Source organism: Lynx rufus, unplaced genomic scaffold, assembly GCF_022079265.1.
Source record: "Lynx rufus isolate CCGP_SWC_20201006 ecotype Redwood Valley unplaced genomic scaffold, mLynRuf1.p SCAF_6, whole genome shotgun sequence".
In the NCBI taxonomy this organism is placed as follows: Eukaryota; Metazoa; Chordata; class Mammalia; order Carnivora; family Felidae; genus Lynx; species Lynx rufus.
The window spans coordinates 9,997,945-10,013,315 of record NW_025814878.1 but is presented as its reverse complement, the minus strand read 5'-3'; the positions used below and the strand labels follow the sequence as shown (position 1 = coordinate 10,013,315).

General features: G+C 45.2%; 1 protein-coding gene across 1 annotated transcript in view; it reads left to right on the top strand.

The window, feature by feature from the left end:
- The window catches only part of MTHFD1L (methylenetetrahydrofolate dehydrogenase (NADP+ dependent) 1 like), a 185,045-nt gene that overhangs the window by 118,039 nt on the left and 51,635 nt on the right, over positions 1-15,371 (top strand). The window contains exons 25-26 of the mRNA XM_047102623.1: positions 11,590-11,697; positions 14,105-14,257. Coding sequence (XP_046958579.1) covers positions 11,590-11,697; positions 14,105-14,257 — 261 coding nt within the window. The remainder of the gene's footprint in view (positions 1-11,589; positions 11,698-14,104; positions 14,258-15,371) is intronic.

The window sequence follows — 15,371 nt, the reverse complement described above, 5'->3', positions numbered from 1 at the left end:
ACTCACAGCATAAGTGAAGAGAGGGCATAGCAGCACTGTCTCTATGGCCAGAGTTATGTCCTACAAGGGCACGACGTTCACCTTACTGCCAAGTCTCCTGCTAGTAAGAAGGAAGGCTTTTTCTGTGCCAGGCATCTGGGCCCCTTGTGCATGTAACTGCTTTAGTCTCGACGTCCCTGTTGGATAGGAATTGGTGATAGCCCCCCATTTTATACATACGGAAACTAAAGTACAAGGAAATTAAATAAGTACCCAGTGTCCCCTGTCCCGAAAGAGGCAGAGCTGGGAGAGTATCAAGAATGATGGAGGTAACCATCCTGCTCTGTCCTTCAGAACGCAGTACTGTGTTCAAAAGTAGGGGTGAGGGGCACCTGGGTGGCTCAGTCGGTTAGGCATCCGACTTCGGCTCAGGTCATGATCTCACGGTTTGTGGGTTTGAGCCCCGCATCGGGCTCTGTGCTGACAGCTCGGAGCCTGGAGCCTGCTTCGGATTCTGTGTCTCCTTCTCTCTCTGCCCCTCCCCAGCTTGTGCTCTGTCTCTCTCTATCAAAAATAAATAAATGTAAAAAAAAAAAAAGTAGAGGTGAGGGTGGGGAACTACTCCTTAAAGGAGTGGCCCGCCTGCAGAAGAAGAATGGCAGTGACAGACACAGGCTCCGTGGACGTTGTGGCCACCCCGTAAGTGTACCCGAACGGAAGGATTTCAGGAATGAATTGGGAAGGTTCGCCCACGGAAGGTTTGTCAGTTCGAAGGCCATGCTGTGAGTGAGAGCCAAGCCTGTTCTGGGTTACAGAGGTGGCGGAGATCAGTAGAGGGAGGACACCCCCGTTCCCCATGAAGAAAACCGGTGGAACTGCAAGACGTGAGTTCTCTCACCCTGAAGATGCGAAGCGAAGCTAGGGTCCCGCTGAGGAGTGGGCCTAGCGGGCCTAGTGGGCCCGCTGAGGGAGTTCAAGCCAACTCAGTGGGGGCCGGCCCATGTGCCCTGTGCTCCTTCCTGTGCCCCGCTGCCCGGGTGAGCCCGCCGGGTTGTCTGTCACACCTCGCACGGCCCTGGGCCCTCTTACGCAAACCACTGTCAGGGACCCCACTCTCCCTGGCCTGCCCTAGGAGCCTCAGACCATTGCCATCTGATGTGGAACGTCCCCGCTCTGAGCGCCCAAGGCAGTTTTTGAAAGAACGATTTCACCAAGTAGGACTGTGTTCAAGGAAACCAGCCCAAGTGAAAAGAAGGTGGGCAAAGAGAAGAAATGTTTCTGCGTTCCAGTCTCGCATACACGCACTAACCCGAAGACGAACCCCTTTCCTTTCCGATATTTTCTTTTTTTTTTTTTTTCCTGAATCCCATTCTTCAGGGAGATAATGCTGTTAAAATGTCTGCCTCCCTGTAAATAGGGGGAAAATTTATAATAACATGGACTAAAGTCCTGCGTTTGATAGGATTCTTGCCTCCTTTGCCAACATACTCTTCTCCCTTTTCTTAGAACCCAGAAATCAGATTTGGATTGCATAATTATTTATTAGATAGCCAGCATCTCTGCGGATTGCTGTATAACGTCAAGAGTGATTGCTGCTTCTGGCTTACTCCTGCCTCCCTAATAGCTAGCTGCGTTCCCCTCACTGGCAAGATGATTCTAGATAATCGAAGACCATTTACAGTCTTGTCTAGAAGTCGGAATTCCGTGGTTCAGTCGTTAACGCAGCTCAAACTTTTCTCACCTCGTCCTCAATTCTCATATATCGTGCTGGTGAACCTACACAGACTAAGTAATGGTTCTCTTGAAACTCTTCATTCCCTTTCTTTTCCACCCCCCCAACGACTAACCCGTTAGTGCTTGGCAGCTTAATAGGTGTGGGATTGCCCTCCAGGAAAACAGAAGTGATGAAATCCTTTTGGATAAATCACCCTCCTACTGCCTTTGCCTCTCAGCGCAAACCAGGCTTCTGTGTGCCTTTTGCCGTCCACCAAGAATGCATTCCTCACGGGGTCGATGGCGTCTTGTTTCCTGCTTCACCTCCGCCCCAGTCTAGCGTTAAAAAAGAAAGTCACCTGAGATCGTTCGGAGGCATTTGACATAGAGTAGGAGCACAGGACATGATCGCTTTTGTGTGGGGAGTAGGAATCATCTCAAAACCCCTTGGGGTAATCACATCTCACAACCCTTTGGAATAATCACGGTCCACGTTATGTCCCCCAGAAGTCATCTTTCTGTAACTTTCCCTCTTGTATTATGACTTTTGACAGTTCTGTCTTTACAGTTGACCCATAACGATATCTCCATACCTGCAAGCACACAGGAAAATAGTATAGCAGAAAGAAAAATGAGTCTGTATTTACACTTTGTTAGCTATCAGATCCCTATTCCGTACATCATTCTAGTACATCTCAGCCAGTGCCGGGGGGTGTATGGGACCAACTCTGCATTTTAAATGTTTGGGTTTTGTTTTGTTTTGTTTTGTTTTGTTTTGTTTTTGAGAAAGAGAGCAAGTGGGGGAGAGACGGCAAGCTGACAGAGGGCTGTCAGCACAAAGCCCAATGCGGGGCTTGAACTCATGAACCATGAATTCATGACCTGAGCCAAAACCAAGAGTCGGAAGCTTAGCCAAATGAGCCACCCAGGCGTCCCCCAACTCTGCATTTTACATGCAGAAGCAGACGCTCAGAGAAGGTGACAGACTTGTGCCATAACGGATGGACGCTTGACAGAAGGAGAAGCATTATAGTCCAAAGGAGAAAGCTTTGGGGTCATGCAGAATTGAGTTTAAATCTTGCCTGGGCCTCCTACGATCGATAACATTTGAGCAAGTTGACTCCTCTCTCCGAGCCTCAGTTTCTTTATCTATAAAATAGCGTCTGATATTGACACCAACTTCACCACTTGGCTGTGAGGACAAAATGAAACGTCTCAGAGTAAAATGTGTGTGGGAAGCTAGGAGGCTGGCAATCGACGTTAGCCGTCCCTCTCTCGTGTTCACTTCAGGGGGTGGGGAGGGCTTCCTGAGTTGACCTTCAGGAACTGTCTTGTAACTCAGGTAACGTTGTCAGGCTCCAGGATTGGTTTTCCCGTTCAAGTGGGTTGAAACCAAGAATTAGAGGCCAAGTGTCCAGTTGCACCCGGCATGAAAGGCATCACCAAATTAAAGGAAGATGTTTAGCATTCTTTCTGCATTAGAACTGAGAGCCCTTAGTGATAGGAAAAAAAAAAAAAGGCAGACGCTTTTGCAAATGCTGTGAGGCACCAAAACTCAGCTTGCAAATCAGACTCTCGGTGTTGTGTGTTAACTCAGGAGTTAAGGTTGAAAACCCTCTTCGTATCCTTCCTCTGACCTTGCAAACATTTCGAGGTGCGGGCTTGACGGCAAGAGAGGATAGTGTTTGTTTTTATTAAAGGGTCTTTCCTGTGCTTTGTGCGAAGCCAGTCTCTTGATCGCAGCGGGGGCTGGATGGAGGGAGATCAAAACAGACCGGGAAGACTCAGCCCAGGCAGCCAGCATCCCCGATTTCTGAACTACTGCACTTTTTGTTTGTCCAGGAGGGTTTGCTCTCCTGCTGGTCCGTTTAAGGCGGGGCGGCCGGGTTGGGGAAGGGGGGCGGGGTTAATTTGGTTCTTGAGGAATCGTTTTCTATTCCTTAATGATTCAAATTTGAACGTGTGTCAGTTGTTAGGGTGGTTTGTGAGCCTCAAGTTTGAAATACATAAAGATAAGTGTAAACACACGTACATGTGTATATAGGAGTTTTTAAATTGGTAGAAAAAAATATACGTCATATGAAATTTCCCCTTTTCACCATTTTTAAATGTACAGTTCTGGGGCCTTAAGTGCATGTCACATTCTATGTGTAGTTATAATTAATTAATAGAATTTTAAAACGTAAAATTACCTTTATGCACATCTCTGTGTATCTTTTATATTTCATAGCAATTGCAAACACACACACACACACACACACACACACACACACACACACACACACACGGCGAGGAGAAGGGATGTGGTTTGTTGTTACTGCCCTTGTCCTTGTAGCATCGTCTCCCCCTGTGACGTGCCCTGGCTCCTTCTTCCCTTTTACAGACTCGCCCTTGGTCCCTTCCTGCTCCCACCGACCCTTTCAGCTCTCTCCCCCCTGCTGAGCAATGGACCGTTTGGAGTGTTCTGTAGAAAGCAGCCCCTTACATTTTCCACACAGCGCAGTATCTCATTCAGAAATCCTATGCTCTCATGTTCTGCTTTCTGTTATGATCGAGCTCGGTCTTTCAACCAGACTTCTTCAAGCCCATCATCAGCCTCTTCCCCCCCCCCCCCCCCCCCCGGCCTCCTTTCCACCATTCAGCTGCAAATTCCCACGTTGCCTCCCCTTGACCGAACCACACCCTTCTGCGGGCACATCTCAAATCTCTGTCAAACTTAGATTGTGTTTCAGAGCTGGCTTCTGTGTTTTCTGTCAAGTCCGTTGGCCTGCAGTATATCGCTCACCTCCTCGGCCGTCTCCCCCAGCTGTCTTTGGCAGGTCTCGTCAGATCAGAGCCTCTTGTTAGAACCCGCCCAGCCTCCTCGTCGCATCCGACTGAGTCCTGTGTGGTTCTGGCAAAGCATGTCCCAGCTCTGTTTCCTTGGCGCCAGAAATAGCATCTGATGAGAAAGAAAGAGTGGTCTATAACTGTTTCTCGTGTGCATGTCGCAAGGATTCCTGTAATTTCATTTAAGTGCTTTCTTCTAACGTGAAAAGTGGAATGTCACTATGATAGAAGTTTCCAGAAATGCGTTATTTGATCTAAAATTGCGAGCCCATCAAGAAAGACTGAGGGTTGTAAAATGAACCGTCAGCGTCCCACCCTGTTAGCCAGCCACCTTCTACCACTTCTTCATCCACTGTCTGGACATTCCGACTGTCCTGTAGGTGACGGGCAACCATTGTGTAGGGACAGTACCCGTTTCTCAGCCTAAAACGCAAGCACTTAAGGAATATTCTTTAATATTATCACAGATCTTATCATTAAAGGGACCAAATACAACATACCACTTTAAAAAAGAAGCCTACCAGGACGCCTGTGTGGCTCAGTCGGTTGAGCGTCTGACTTCAACGTTTATTTATTTTTGGGACAGAGAGAGACAGAGCATGAACGGGGGAGGGGCAGAGAGAGAGGGAGACACAGAATCGGAAACCAGGCTCCAGGCTCTGAGCCATCAGCCCAGAGCCCGACGCGGGGCTCGAACTCCCGGACCGCGAGATCGTGACCTGGCTGAAGTCGGACGCTTAACCGACTGCGCCACCCAGGCGCCCCGCATCTGACTTCAGCTCAGGTCATGATCTCATGGTTCGTGGGTTCGAGCCCTGTGTCGAGCCCCGTGTCGGGCCCTGTGCTGACAGCTCGGAGCCTAGAGCCTGCTTCAGATCTGTGTCTCTCTCTCTCTCTCTCAAAAATAAATAAATAAACATTTTTTATAAATAAATAAATAAATAAATAAATAAATAAATAAATAAATAATTCTAGCAGGTTTCCCAGACCTTAGCAAAAAAAGATGTGCTGTCTGACTAACTCAGCTTCTTTGAGCCTGGGTCACCATATATACAAAATGAATATAATGCAGGAAGAAGTCACCACATCCTCCAACTTACCTTTGTGCTGTTCCTCAGCTACTTTTACGGTGCACCTACTGTGGGCGGAAGGCTGTACAATGATACAACAATTGGTCAGAGTTGTTCTCCAGAGCTGTGCTGCCCAGGCCCCTAGTGACCGATGACAGGTGGCTATTTAAATTTAAATTAACCACAATTAAGAATTTTGTCCTCCAGGGCACTAGTGTGTCATATTTGTGCGTTGTGTCATTGTCCCCACCCCATCAGACGCGCTTTATTCAGGAGGTCCCCAAAGTTCTCTGTATACCGTGACATCTTGAAAGTACTCGCCCTCGGTGGCTATTTCTTTATTCAGCAGATGTTTGTGGAATCCCTACTGCGTGCAAGCCACTCTCGTAGACATTAGGGATAGGAGGAGAATGATGTGGTGAACAGATAAATTAGTAAATATTTACAGAGTCAGGGAAAGCCAGGGGTGGTTAATTCGTAAGCTTTCATAATTTACCATTTTATTTGTTTTATTGAAAACTCATTTAAAACCAAGCAGTGTAGGTGAATTTCAAGTTCAGATCAAGATCATGTGACAGCTTGGCTCTCTCTTTTTTGTTGTTTTTTCTTAAAAGATTGTACTTCTCCCCCAAATTGAGCCAAGCAACAGCAGGATGTCCCTTGCCTACTGACATAACATAGGTTGTAGGCGATGGGAACTACCTTATCAGGGTAGTTTTTAGTTTTCATATAAAACCCAAAGGATACATTAACTAAGATAATCTTTTTCTTTATTCGCTTGTCCACGTGAGTGACAAAGAAAAATTGTAGTCGCAGTCCAGAGAGGATTTTAGTCTTGGGATTTGTGGCTAGGTCAGATGACGCGCTTGATTTATTTAGCATGGGGCTGCGGGTCACGCGCCAGGGTGTGGATATGACATTCTCTTAGGCTCACGTTGGACAGCACTGCACGTGTCAGAGCGGTCAGGGGAGCACGCTCATCTTCCCCGGGCATAGCAAGACTGGGGCCAGGGCGGCGAAAGTGCGGAAGGGCAAGAGGCAGGCAAGGCATGTTGGGAAGCCTGGGGGTCTGGCATCTGAGGGTAAAGAGGGGAGACAAGGCGCCCAGCTGGACTCCTACTGCTGGCCCTTGCCTGCTTTCCTACACTTTCCCAGCATGTCACGTTTGGGTGGTTGCAATTTTCCTACAGGAATTAGACGAAAAACAACTACACGGCTTACCTAGTCAGCCTGGCACCTGCTTGAAATTCTCAAAATACTATCAAATGAGCATTGGAAAGGAAGGTGGTTTAGTCGTCAGCTGAAAATGCGTATTTCTGAATGTCCCGAAGAATTGAAAGCTGAATCTCCAGGGAGGTATTTGTACACGTGCGGTCCTAACAGCGTTATTCACAGCAGTGGAAAGGTAGGAAAGAGCCGAGTGTCCATCAGTGGGTGCCTAGAGAAGAAAAAAATGCACTTACAGTGAAGCATAACACAGCCTTCAAAGGGAAGGAAATTCAGACACATGCTGCGACATGGACGAACCTTGAGTGTCATGCTAATTGAAATACCCCAGGTGCAAGAGGCCGAATGTTCTCTGGTTCCACTTGTGTGAGGTAGCTGGGGTAGCCAAATCCGTAGAGGAAAAGCAGTTGCCACGAGCCGAGGGGAGGGAAGAAGGGGGAGTTAGTGTTGAACGGGTACACGGCTTTTGTTTTGCCAAATGAAAAGAGTTCTGGAGATTGGTTTTACAACCGCATGAAGGTACTTCATATGGAACTATATACTTCAAAATGGTTAAGATGGTCAATTTTCTATTACTGTATATTTTACTACAATTAAAAATTAAATACATATATTTCTTGAAATGAAATACTGTCAGGTTTAAAAACATACAGTACAGGGACCCCTCGGAGCATCCGACTCTTGATTTCGGTTCAGATCATGATCCCAGGGTCGTGGGATCAAGCCCCACGTCGCATCCAGGTCTGTGGTGAGCGCAGAGCCTCCTTCAGATTCTTGCTCTGTCTCCAAAAATAAAGGGGGAAAAAAACCATAATACATTAGTTAAATACCCACTCGCTAATTCCTTCACTAATCATCCTTTTACTATTACCTGCTTCACCTGTAAGCTCTTTAAGTATTGTCGTAACAGAAAAGTCATAGTGCTGACCTTTTAATTTTAATTTCAAATCGTAACCCAGAGTTCAGTAAATAGCGCGTTGCAGTCGTTAAATTATGTTATAAATGGCAATATCCTTTTTTGTTGTCATTTTGTAGCTCTCCTGGGGGCACTGCCTGTTGCCCAGGACCACCCACTATTATACTATTTGGGGAGCACAGTATCCTGAGACCTGAATTCCCCTGACAAAGCATGGGCATTTGCTTGCTCTCTGTGGATGCTGGAAATATTTTCCAGCATCCGATTAACTTCTGTTTCTTAAAAAGGTTTGCTCTTTGCAAAGCAATTATTGACCAGCAGAGGAGACCGTATTAGCTTAAGTGCAGTGTCAAAAGCAAGCACTTCAGTGCCCGTCCATATATCCTGCTGATGAGGAAGATCTAAGGTTCAGTAAAAAGTCCTTTCTCGTTATTGTCTCCAGCACATCAGCACCTTCACTTTCTTAAAATCTGACATTGACATTGTACCACATGGAATCCTTGCTTGGTCAACAGGAGATTCAGAAATATCTGTTCCCGGGGTACCTGGGTGGCTCAGTCAGTTAAGCGTCTGACTTCGGCTCAGGTCATGATCTCGCGGTGTGTGGGTTCGAGCCCCGTGTCGGGCTCTGTGCTGACAGCTCAGAGCCTGGAGCCTGCTTCGGATTCTGCGTCTCCCCCCTCTCTCTGCCCCTCCCCTAGGGGCTCATGCTCTGTCTCTCAATAATAAATAAAACTGTTTAAAAAAAAAAAAAAGAAAGATTTGTTCCTTTGCTCAACTATATATTGAGGGCCTACTCTGTACTCCAGGGGCTGTGTTAATACCCTGCCTGTAGGTGAACAAGAGGTGGTCCCTGACCTCAGAGAAGTTCAATAGGCTGTTCCTTCTTTTCACCTAATAGGAATGTGGAATCTTTTACAGTAGAAGCTGCCCTGCAGGTTATCTCTGTAATTCTTCCTAGAACATTCCTGGCACCATACCCGGCTTACACTGATCTCTCCTAGAGCAGGCAGGTCACCATTGAGTGAGGCAGTTCCGAGGATTACAGCTTCTCCTTAAACATCGGGCTGAGAATTAACTTCTTTCTCCTTTCTGTCTTTGCTGCACGTTCTGCCTTCCTGGAAAATAATGATCCTTTCTTTTTGGAGTACTCCCTTCTGGAGGTGCAGATTATTCTCTGATTTCTGCTGTGACATGGTTTACAACAGGCCCCTGGCCATCTGGTAGACTTCACGGTCCTAGTTTGATCCTAGGACCATTACCATTTGACGTCCATCGGTGTACCCAAAAATAGCCTGAGCCCTGCCGGCAGCCCCCTTACTGCCATTCCCGGGTGAAGCCCCAGTCCTATAAAGCATCCGTGTAAGCGCATTACAGGGCCATCTGAACAGAAGAGAAAAGAATGCCTACCTGTGCTTCAGAAGGATCAGGAAAAGCTTTGTAGAGAAGCTGGCCTTTGAGAGAGACCTTAGAGAGCTCGGAGATTGATCTTGCGGGATTACAGACGAAGAAGCTTTATGTGCAGGGCCCAGAAACGAGAAGACATGGGGAAATTTTAAGATATGGGGGCTTAACCTTATGCTTCAGAGCACATATTGTGCAGGTGTTTAAATATCACAACCAGATTTTTTCTTCAGTAGGTCGTGAAAAGCGGAAGATTTTTGAGTTTGTCGTAGTTGGGTACCTTTTCAAAAGGACCTTTTAGACCATGGTAGAGTAGAGGGCATGTTGGAAGCGAAGAGACCAATTAGGAAGCTTCACGATGTAGACCATTAGCATCTCAACCAAGGCAGGGGTACTTAGAAGGATCATTCCCCCCACATCCTCACCTATACTTGATATTCTCATACTTTTCATTCTTGCCAAGCTAATGAGTGTGAGTTAGATTTTTATCCTTTTCGTTTGTTTCCTTGATTACTAATGAGACTGGGCATTCTTTATATGGTTATTAGTCACTCCTTTGGCCCAGTATTAATTATTTGTCTTTTTCTTGATTTGTGGGAGGTTTTTTTAATTCATTCCAGTAACTAATCTTTTGACTGCTAAATATTTGCTTATATCTGTCTTCTCCCAGACTGTTCCTTATCCTTTATCCTTATTTATAATGTCTTTTTGTATACAAGAAGTTTTTAATTTTGATGTCAGATCTATAGATCATTTCTTTGAAGGCATATTCTGTTCTTACCATATTTAAGAAATCCTTCCCTACCTCAAGATCATAAAGAGAGCTCCCAATGTTTTCTTCCAATATTTAGAGTTTTAATTTCAAAAGTTATGCCTTTGTTCTATATTGGATTTATGTAAGTGCCACTTGCGAGGTAGGAATCTAATTTTATTTCTCTCTAGCTGAACGTCAGTTGAATGGTCAGCCCTTTCTCTGTTTTGTGTCACTTCTACTATATACTGTCCCACACCTGCTGCGGTATCCTTCTGGGTTCTTTCTTATCTTCCACTGATTAATTCATGTAGTCTTATGCCAATACCATATGGAATTCATTCCCATAGTTTTGTAGTCTGATTGATCTGGAAAGGCAAGTCCCTATCTTTGTTCTTGTGGTTTTACTTACCTTTGAAGTTATCTTACCTATCTGTGCCATTACTCTTAGGAATTTGAGAATTGGTTGGCCAAGCATCCCAAAGTGCTCTTGGGATTTTTATTGGAATTGCACTGAACTAATAGGTGAAGTTTGAGAGAACTGACATCTGTACAGTATTCTCGTCTGTGAACAGAGTGCTTCTCTCCATTGGCTCAAACCATCTTTTACGTCCTTCAGTGAAACGTTATAATGACTCACACCTTCATTTATTATTTGTTGCAACGTCCAATATTTAAGTTCCAGGCTACAGAACAACTCTACAGTAATAAAAAATCTAGTAATGAAAAACACATTCAAAAGCAGTTTGGGGTTCTGTCAGATGGGGGTGGGGGGTAGACCCAGCTTTCATTTTCTCCTATGGGATAACTCTCCTTCCTGTGTGGATCAGTAGTAATTCGTACGAATGTACAGACATACTTCTGCCCCTTGGTGACATTCATTCCACCAATGGGCACTCGGTCCAGCAGCTGTGCACCAAACGGTAAATCCACTAACTGCATTATGCCTCTGTACCTTCCACCCATAGTAAAATTATGAATGACTTTGTCAAATGATTTGCTTAAGTAAGAATCGCTTTATCTGCGACATACTCCTTTCCGGTGAACCACGGTTTTTTCTGAAGATCACATTCAGGATTTTGCCAGCAGTCTGCATCCACGTTTCCCCTCCAGCATTATGGAGGATTGTTATTCTCCACCACACACACTTCTGTGCCTGAATCCAGCCTTCTTGGATTCTTTCCCAGTCTCCATGATTTCTCATAATTTGCTGAAGTGACAGTAGATTCAACCCCGATTTCCCAATAAAGTCAGCACATCGACATTTATATCAAAATATCAGCCCACTCCTACTCACAAAAAAAGTACTTGTTTTCTAGTATTGCTGTGTTCTCTGTTATATAACCCCGAGCTGAGATGCACTTGAGTACCAGCCTTGCGTATTTAGTTAGGAGACTCCTGTTCTGACACATAAGACCACTAAAACCGTAGTATGAAGTACATCTTTTAAAACAATGCAGTGGGTAAAAATGATTAGATAAGCAGCCTTTGAGTTGGCTGAACCTCTAAAGCTTCTTGATACTTCTTCATACTTTAAGGGTGATAGAAGGAGAAAAGAGTGTTTGTTTCAAATGCCACGGATGCTGAGGAGGGAATCTGGTAGGGAATTTTAAGCAATTGCACAGAAACTCCCCGAGCTTTCCCTCAATTCTTTCTCCAGATTAACGTTAACAATTTTGTCATCGTTTGTGTTTCTCCAGCTTCCAATTGTAGAAAAGATAAGAACCATCGCGCAGGCTGTATATGGAGCCAAAGATATCGAACTGTCTCCTGAGGCACAATCCAAAATAGATCGTTACACACAACAGGTAAGAGTTACACTTTTAAGGGGAAAAAAAAAAAGTCCACCTATGGCTTATAAAATGCTCACTTTGACTTAAGGACTGATATTTGTCTCCCCAGCTGAACTCAGCCCAATCTACTCAGTCCCCAGAGATTGAACTGATATCCCTGGGTAGTTTGTTGATTACAAATAGAACATTATAGCAAAGGTGTATATCCTCTGAAAGATACATCATTGACTTTTGTGGTTGCAAATTGTCCGATATGCATCCTATGTGTGATGTCGTGTCTGTGACGGGATGGTTCATCCCTCCCGCTCAGCCAGGAGCATTGAAACTTGGATGTGCGGCTGTGGAGTCGGATTTGGATGATTTCTGGTGCTTCCTCTTCCTTGCAGGGCTCTTACTCCCTTAGGAATGTTAGCACGGTGCCAGGTGAGGCAACGCGTATGTAGTGCAACTTATAAAGATGGGGGTTCTTGGTGTTCATTTTTTCTGCAAGTGGTTCATTGGCTTGGGACCGAGATTGCCCACCAGAGTCGAAGGCTCTGTCATCTTCTAGAGAGTGACAAAGAGAAGTCAGCAAACAGCTGTGAAGGTGGCTGGGAGTCAGCAGCCAGAGTCCAGTCCTACGATGACCATCATTCATGGACTCTGCTACGGCACGGTCAGCCACCTCGACCAAAACGACCGTATGCCTCGAATGCTCCCTCCACTTTGCTGTGATGTGATAGAAGTCAAAGCACTTCCAGAGCTGGCTGGCGAAATGACTTCATTTATGAGTATCATTGATCTCTTTTTTAAAATTCCCGACCCCTAAATCCTATTTGTAAATCATATTTTGACTTTTTTTTTAATTTTTTTTTTTTAACGTTTATTTATTTTTGAGACAGAGAGAGACAGAGCATGAACAGGGGAGGGGCAGAGAGAGAGGGAGACACAGAATCGGAAACAGGCTCCAGGCTCTGAGCTGTCAGCACAGAGCCCGACGCGGGGCTCGAACTCACGGACCGTGAGATCATGACCTGAGCCGAAGTCGGACGCTTAACCGACCGAGCCACCCAGGCGCCCCATATTTTGACTTTTTGATTAAAAACTACCAATGCCGGCCAGAGTACTCTCCCAGGTTTGGTAAGATAATTAGCAACTCATGTTTTCTTAGAATTTTCCACGTATGCCCTCAGCTTGTGCTTTTAAAAAATAAATGGTTCCCACAAATTGCTGTACATACTGGCATTGTTCTGCAGTGAAATTTCACTCGTGTGCAATGAAATGAGTAAAGTAAGGTCATTGTCATTCATCTTTTTTTTTTACGTGAGTTTAAAATAATGCTTAAGGATCATTATTTATTCTAGTGTTTGTTTTCGGCATTAAAACTTCTTGTTTATATGAAGTAACATGCTACTAGTATATACCCTGTTGGTTTTTTGTTTTTTTAAATATCTGGAGAGGCAGAATATTACACGGGCAAGCCTACCTCAGTTCAAATTATTTCATTCGTTGAATGATCTCTGAAACCCAAAATTCTGGCCCCCATTTCTATAGAGCAATTGTGATTGTCCCCCAGCAGACTTCTGATCAGTGTATGAGACTATTCTAGCATTTGAAAACAGACCAGCCCCACCCTCCAATTGAAAATATTGAAAAATCTTCCAAATAGTTTTAAGTTGAATCATAAGAAATTCTGCATGTGTTACCTCTGAAGATTATATTCCTTTTATCCCTACCAACTGACTGAAGAAATATTCCTTAAAAGTTATGTGTCCAGTATGTGGTGGCCATTAATTAGCAAAGTCTCTGAAGAGACACTATGTACCCTTTAATCAGAACCAGGCTGCAAGGACACTGTCCTTTTTGTGAGACCCCACATGTGACTTCCTGCCCTTTCACCTTTGGAACTCTGGGTCAGGCATCGCCTTTGGTCCTCAAAAATAAGAGTCTTAAATAGTGACCTCATCTTAGTTCATATAATGTAATCGCAGATCAAATAACCATGATTCATAAACCAACACAAAGGGACCCTTTGCTTCCCGACAGCCTCTGAGAATGAGTGAACACGACTGAAAGCCTCATTACGGAGCCTTTCTCCATTTTTACCTTTCTGAGTCCCGGATATTAATATCCTTGGAAATAGTTTCTGACGGGGCCTTTGCTTCTCCTTTGCCTGAAAATAGCCACACTTTCCCTCAAACACACACATAATGCTGCCTTCCTTACGGAGAGTTCTCCGAAATAAACAGCAGGTACTTTCAGCCACGCGATGATCACGTGGAAATGAATTTTCTTCCCATCTTCTTGCCCAGTGAACGAGTAGTGACCAGCACCTGCCATGTGCCTGGACCTGAGCCTCGGGGATCGCGTGGAGTGCAAGTCGGACACATACAAGAAACTAACATCTGTGCTCAATGAACACCTTTCCTTTCCTTTCTTCCAGGGGTTTGGAAATCTGCCCATCTGCATGGCAAAGACTCACCTTTCTCTGTCTCACCAACCTGACAAGAAAGGCGTACCCAGAGATTTCATTTTGCCCATCAGTGATGTCCGGGCCAGCATAGGCGCTGGGTTCATCTACCCTCTGGTCGGAACGGTGAGTAACATTCTCCGGAAACCTTCCCCAGGCTGTGTTGTCCTGATGCCTTAAATCCTTCTGTTCTGCCAACGCTTTGCAAATCGGGTGTTGGGAATTAATAGTATTTGCTGTTTTTCTAGACATTCTCTTCCACCATATAAAACACCCTCTTCCGTCGTGGTTTGGGTTTTTCTTTCTTTTGTTTTTTAAATCGTGTGTTCAGGATCCCTTGAGTCATAAAACTGATTCCCTTCATAGAACATGGAAGAGAATAACTTGGTGGAATTCAGTCTGATATTTAAATGGTAGAATGGCTTAGTATGGTGCCTCTGGACCTTTTTCACATTATCGTACTCAAATGATAAGATTTTATTCTAGTCAGATAATGGAGGAGACTGCTCATGCCAGACAGGACCCGCCCAGCACCTCTAAAGGCTGGCAAAAATCCAGTGTTTCAATCCAACACATGGCTCTGTTGTTATTATGTAAACAAGCAATGAATGGGCCAAAAGTGGATTAAAAAGCGCAGAATTTTTCCCTTGACATTCACATGTTTCATCTAATATTGGGCAAGATGTTTTCAATAAGCATTTCTTGCATTCTCATTGCGTGTGAGGCATGGCGATACTCTGAGGAGCACAGGTTTGCATAGCACAGAGGCATCTAGAAAGGGTGGCGTTGGCATGCTGAATGCCCTCAGCACAGGGGTGGCGACAGCCGCTTTGGCCCGAGGTGGACGAGGGAACACGGTATGTGGAAGAAGAGAGTCGAGAATTCTTCGTAAGAGCTCTGAACTGGGGAAACAGTGAATTTCAACTCACGGGCACAGAAATACATGACAGACCCAGCGTGGTCCAGCGTGGCTGGGGTTGGACGGGCCGGGGAGTCTGAGAAATGGCTCAGGGAGAGCAAGACCGGGCCAAGCTGTTACGGAGCTCGACTGCCGTCGGTGGGAACTTGGGCTTTTCTCCTCGGCGCCCTGGGGAGTCACTACAGGGCGGTTTCTGAGTTTGTTTGTTCGTTTTATTTTTGTAAGAGGAAAAATGTGATCTGATTTTTATTTTAGAAAAATAGCCCCGGCAGCAGAAGGAGCATGGTTAGAGGGCTGAGAGCCAGGGGTAAATGGCACTGC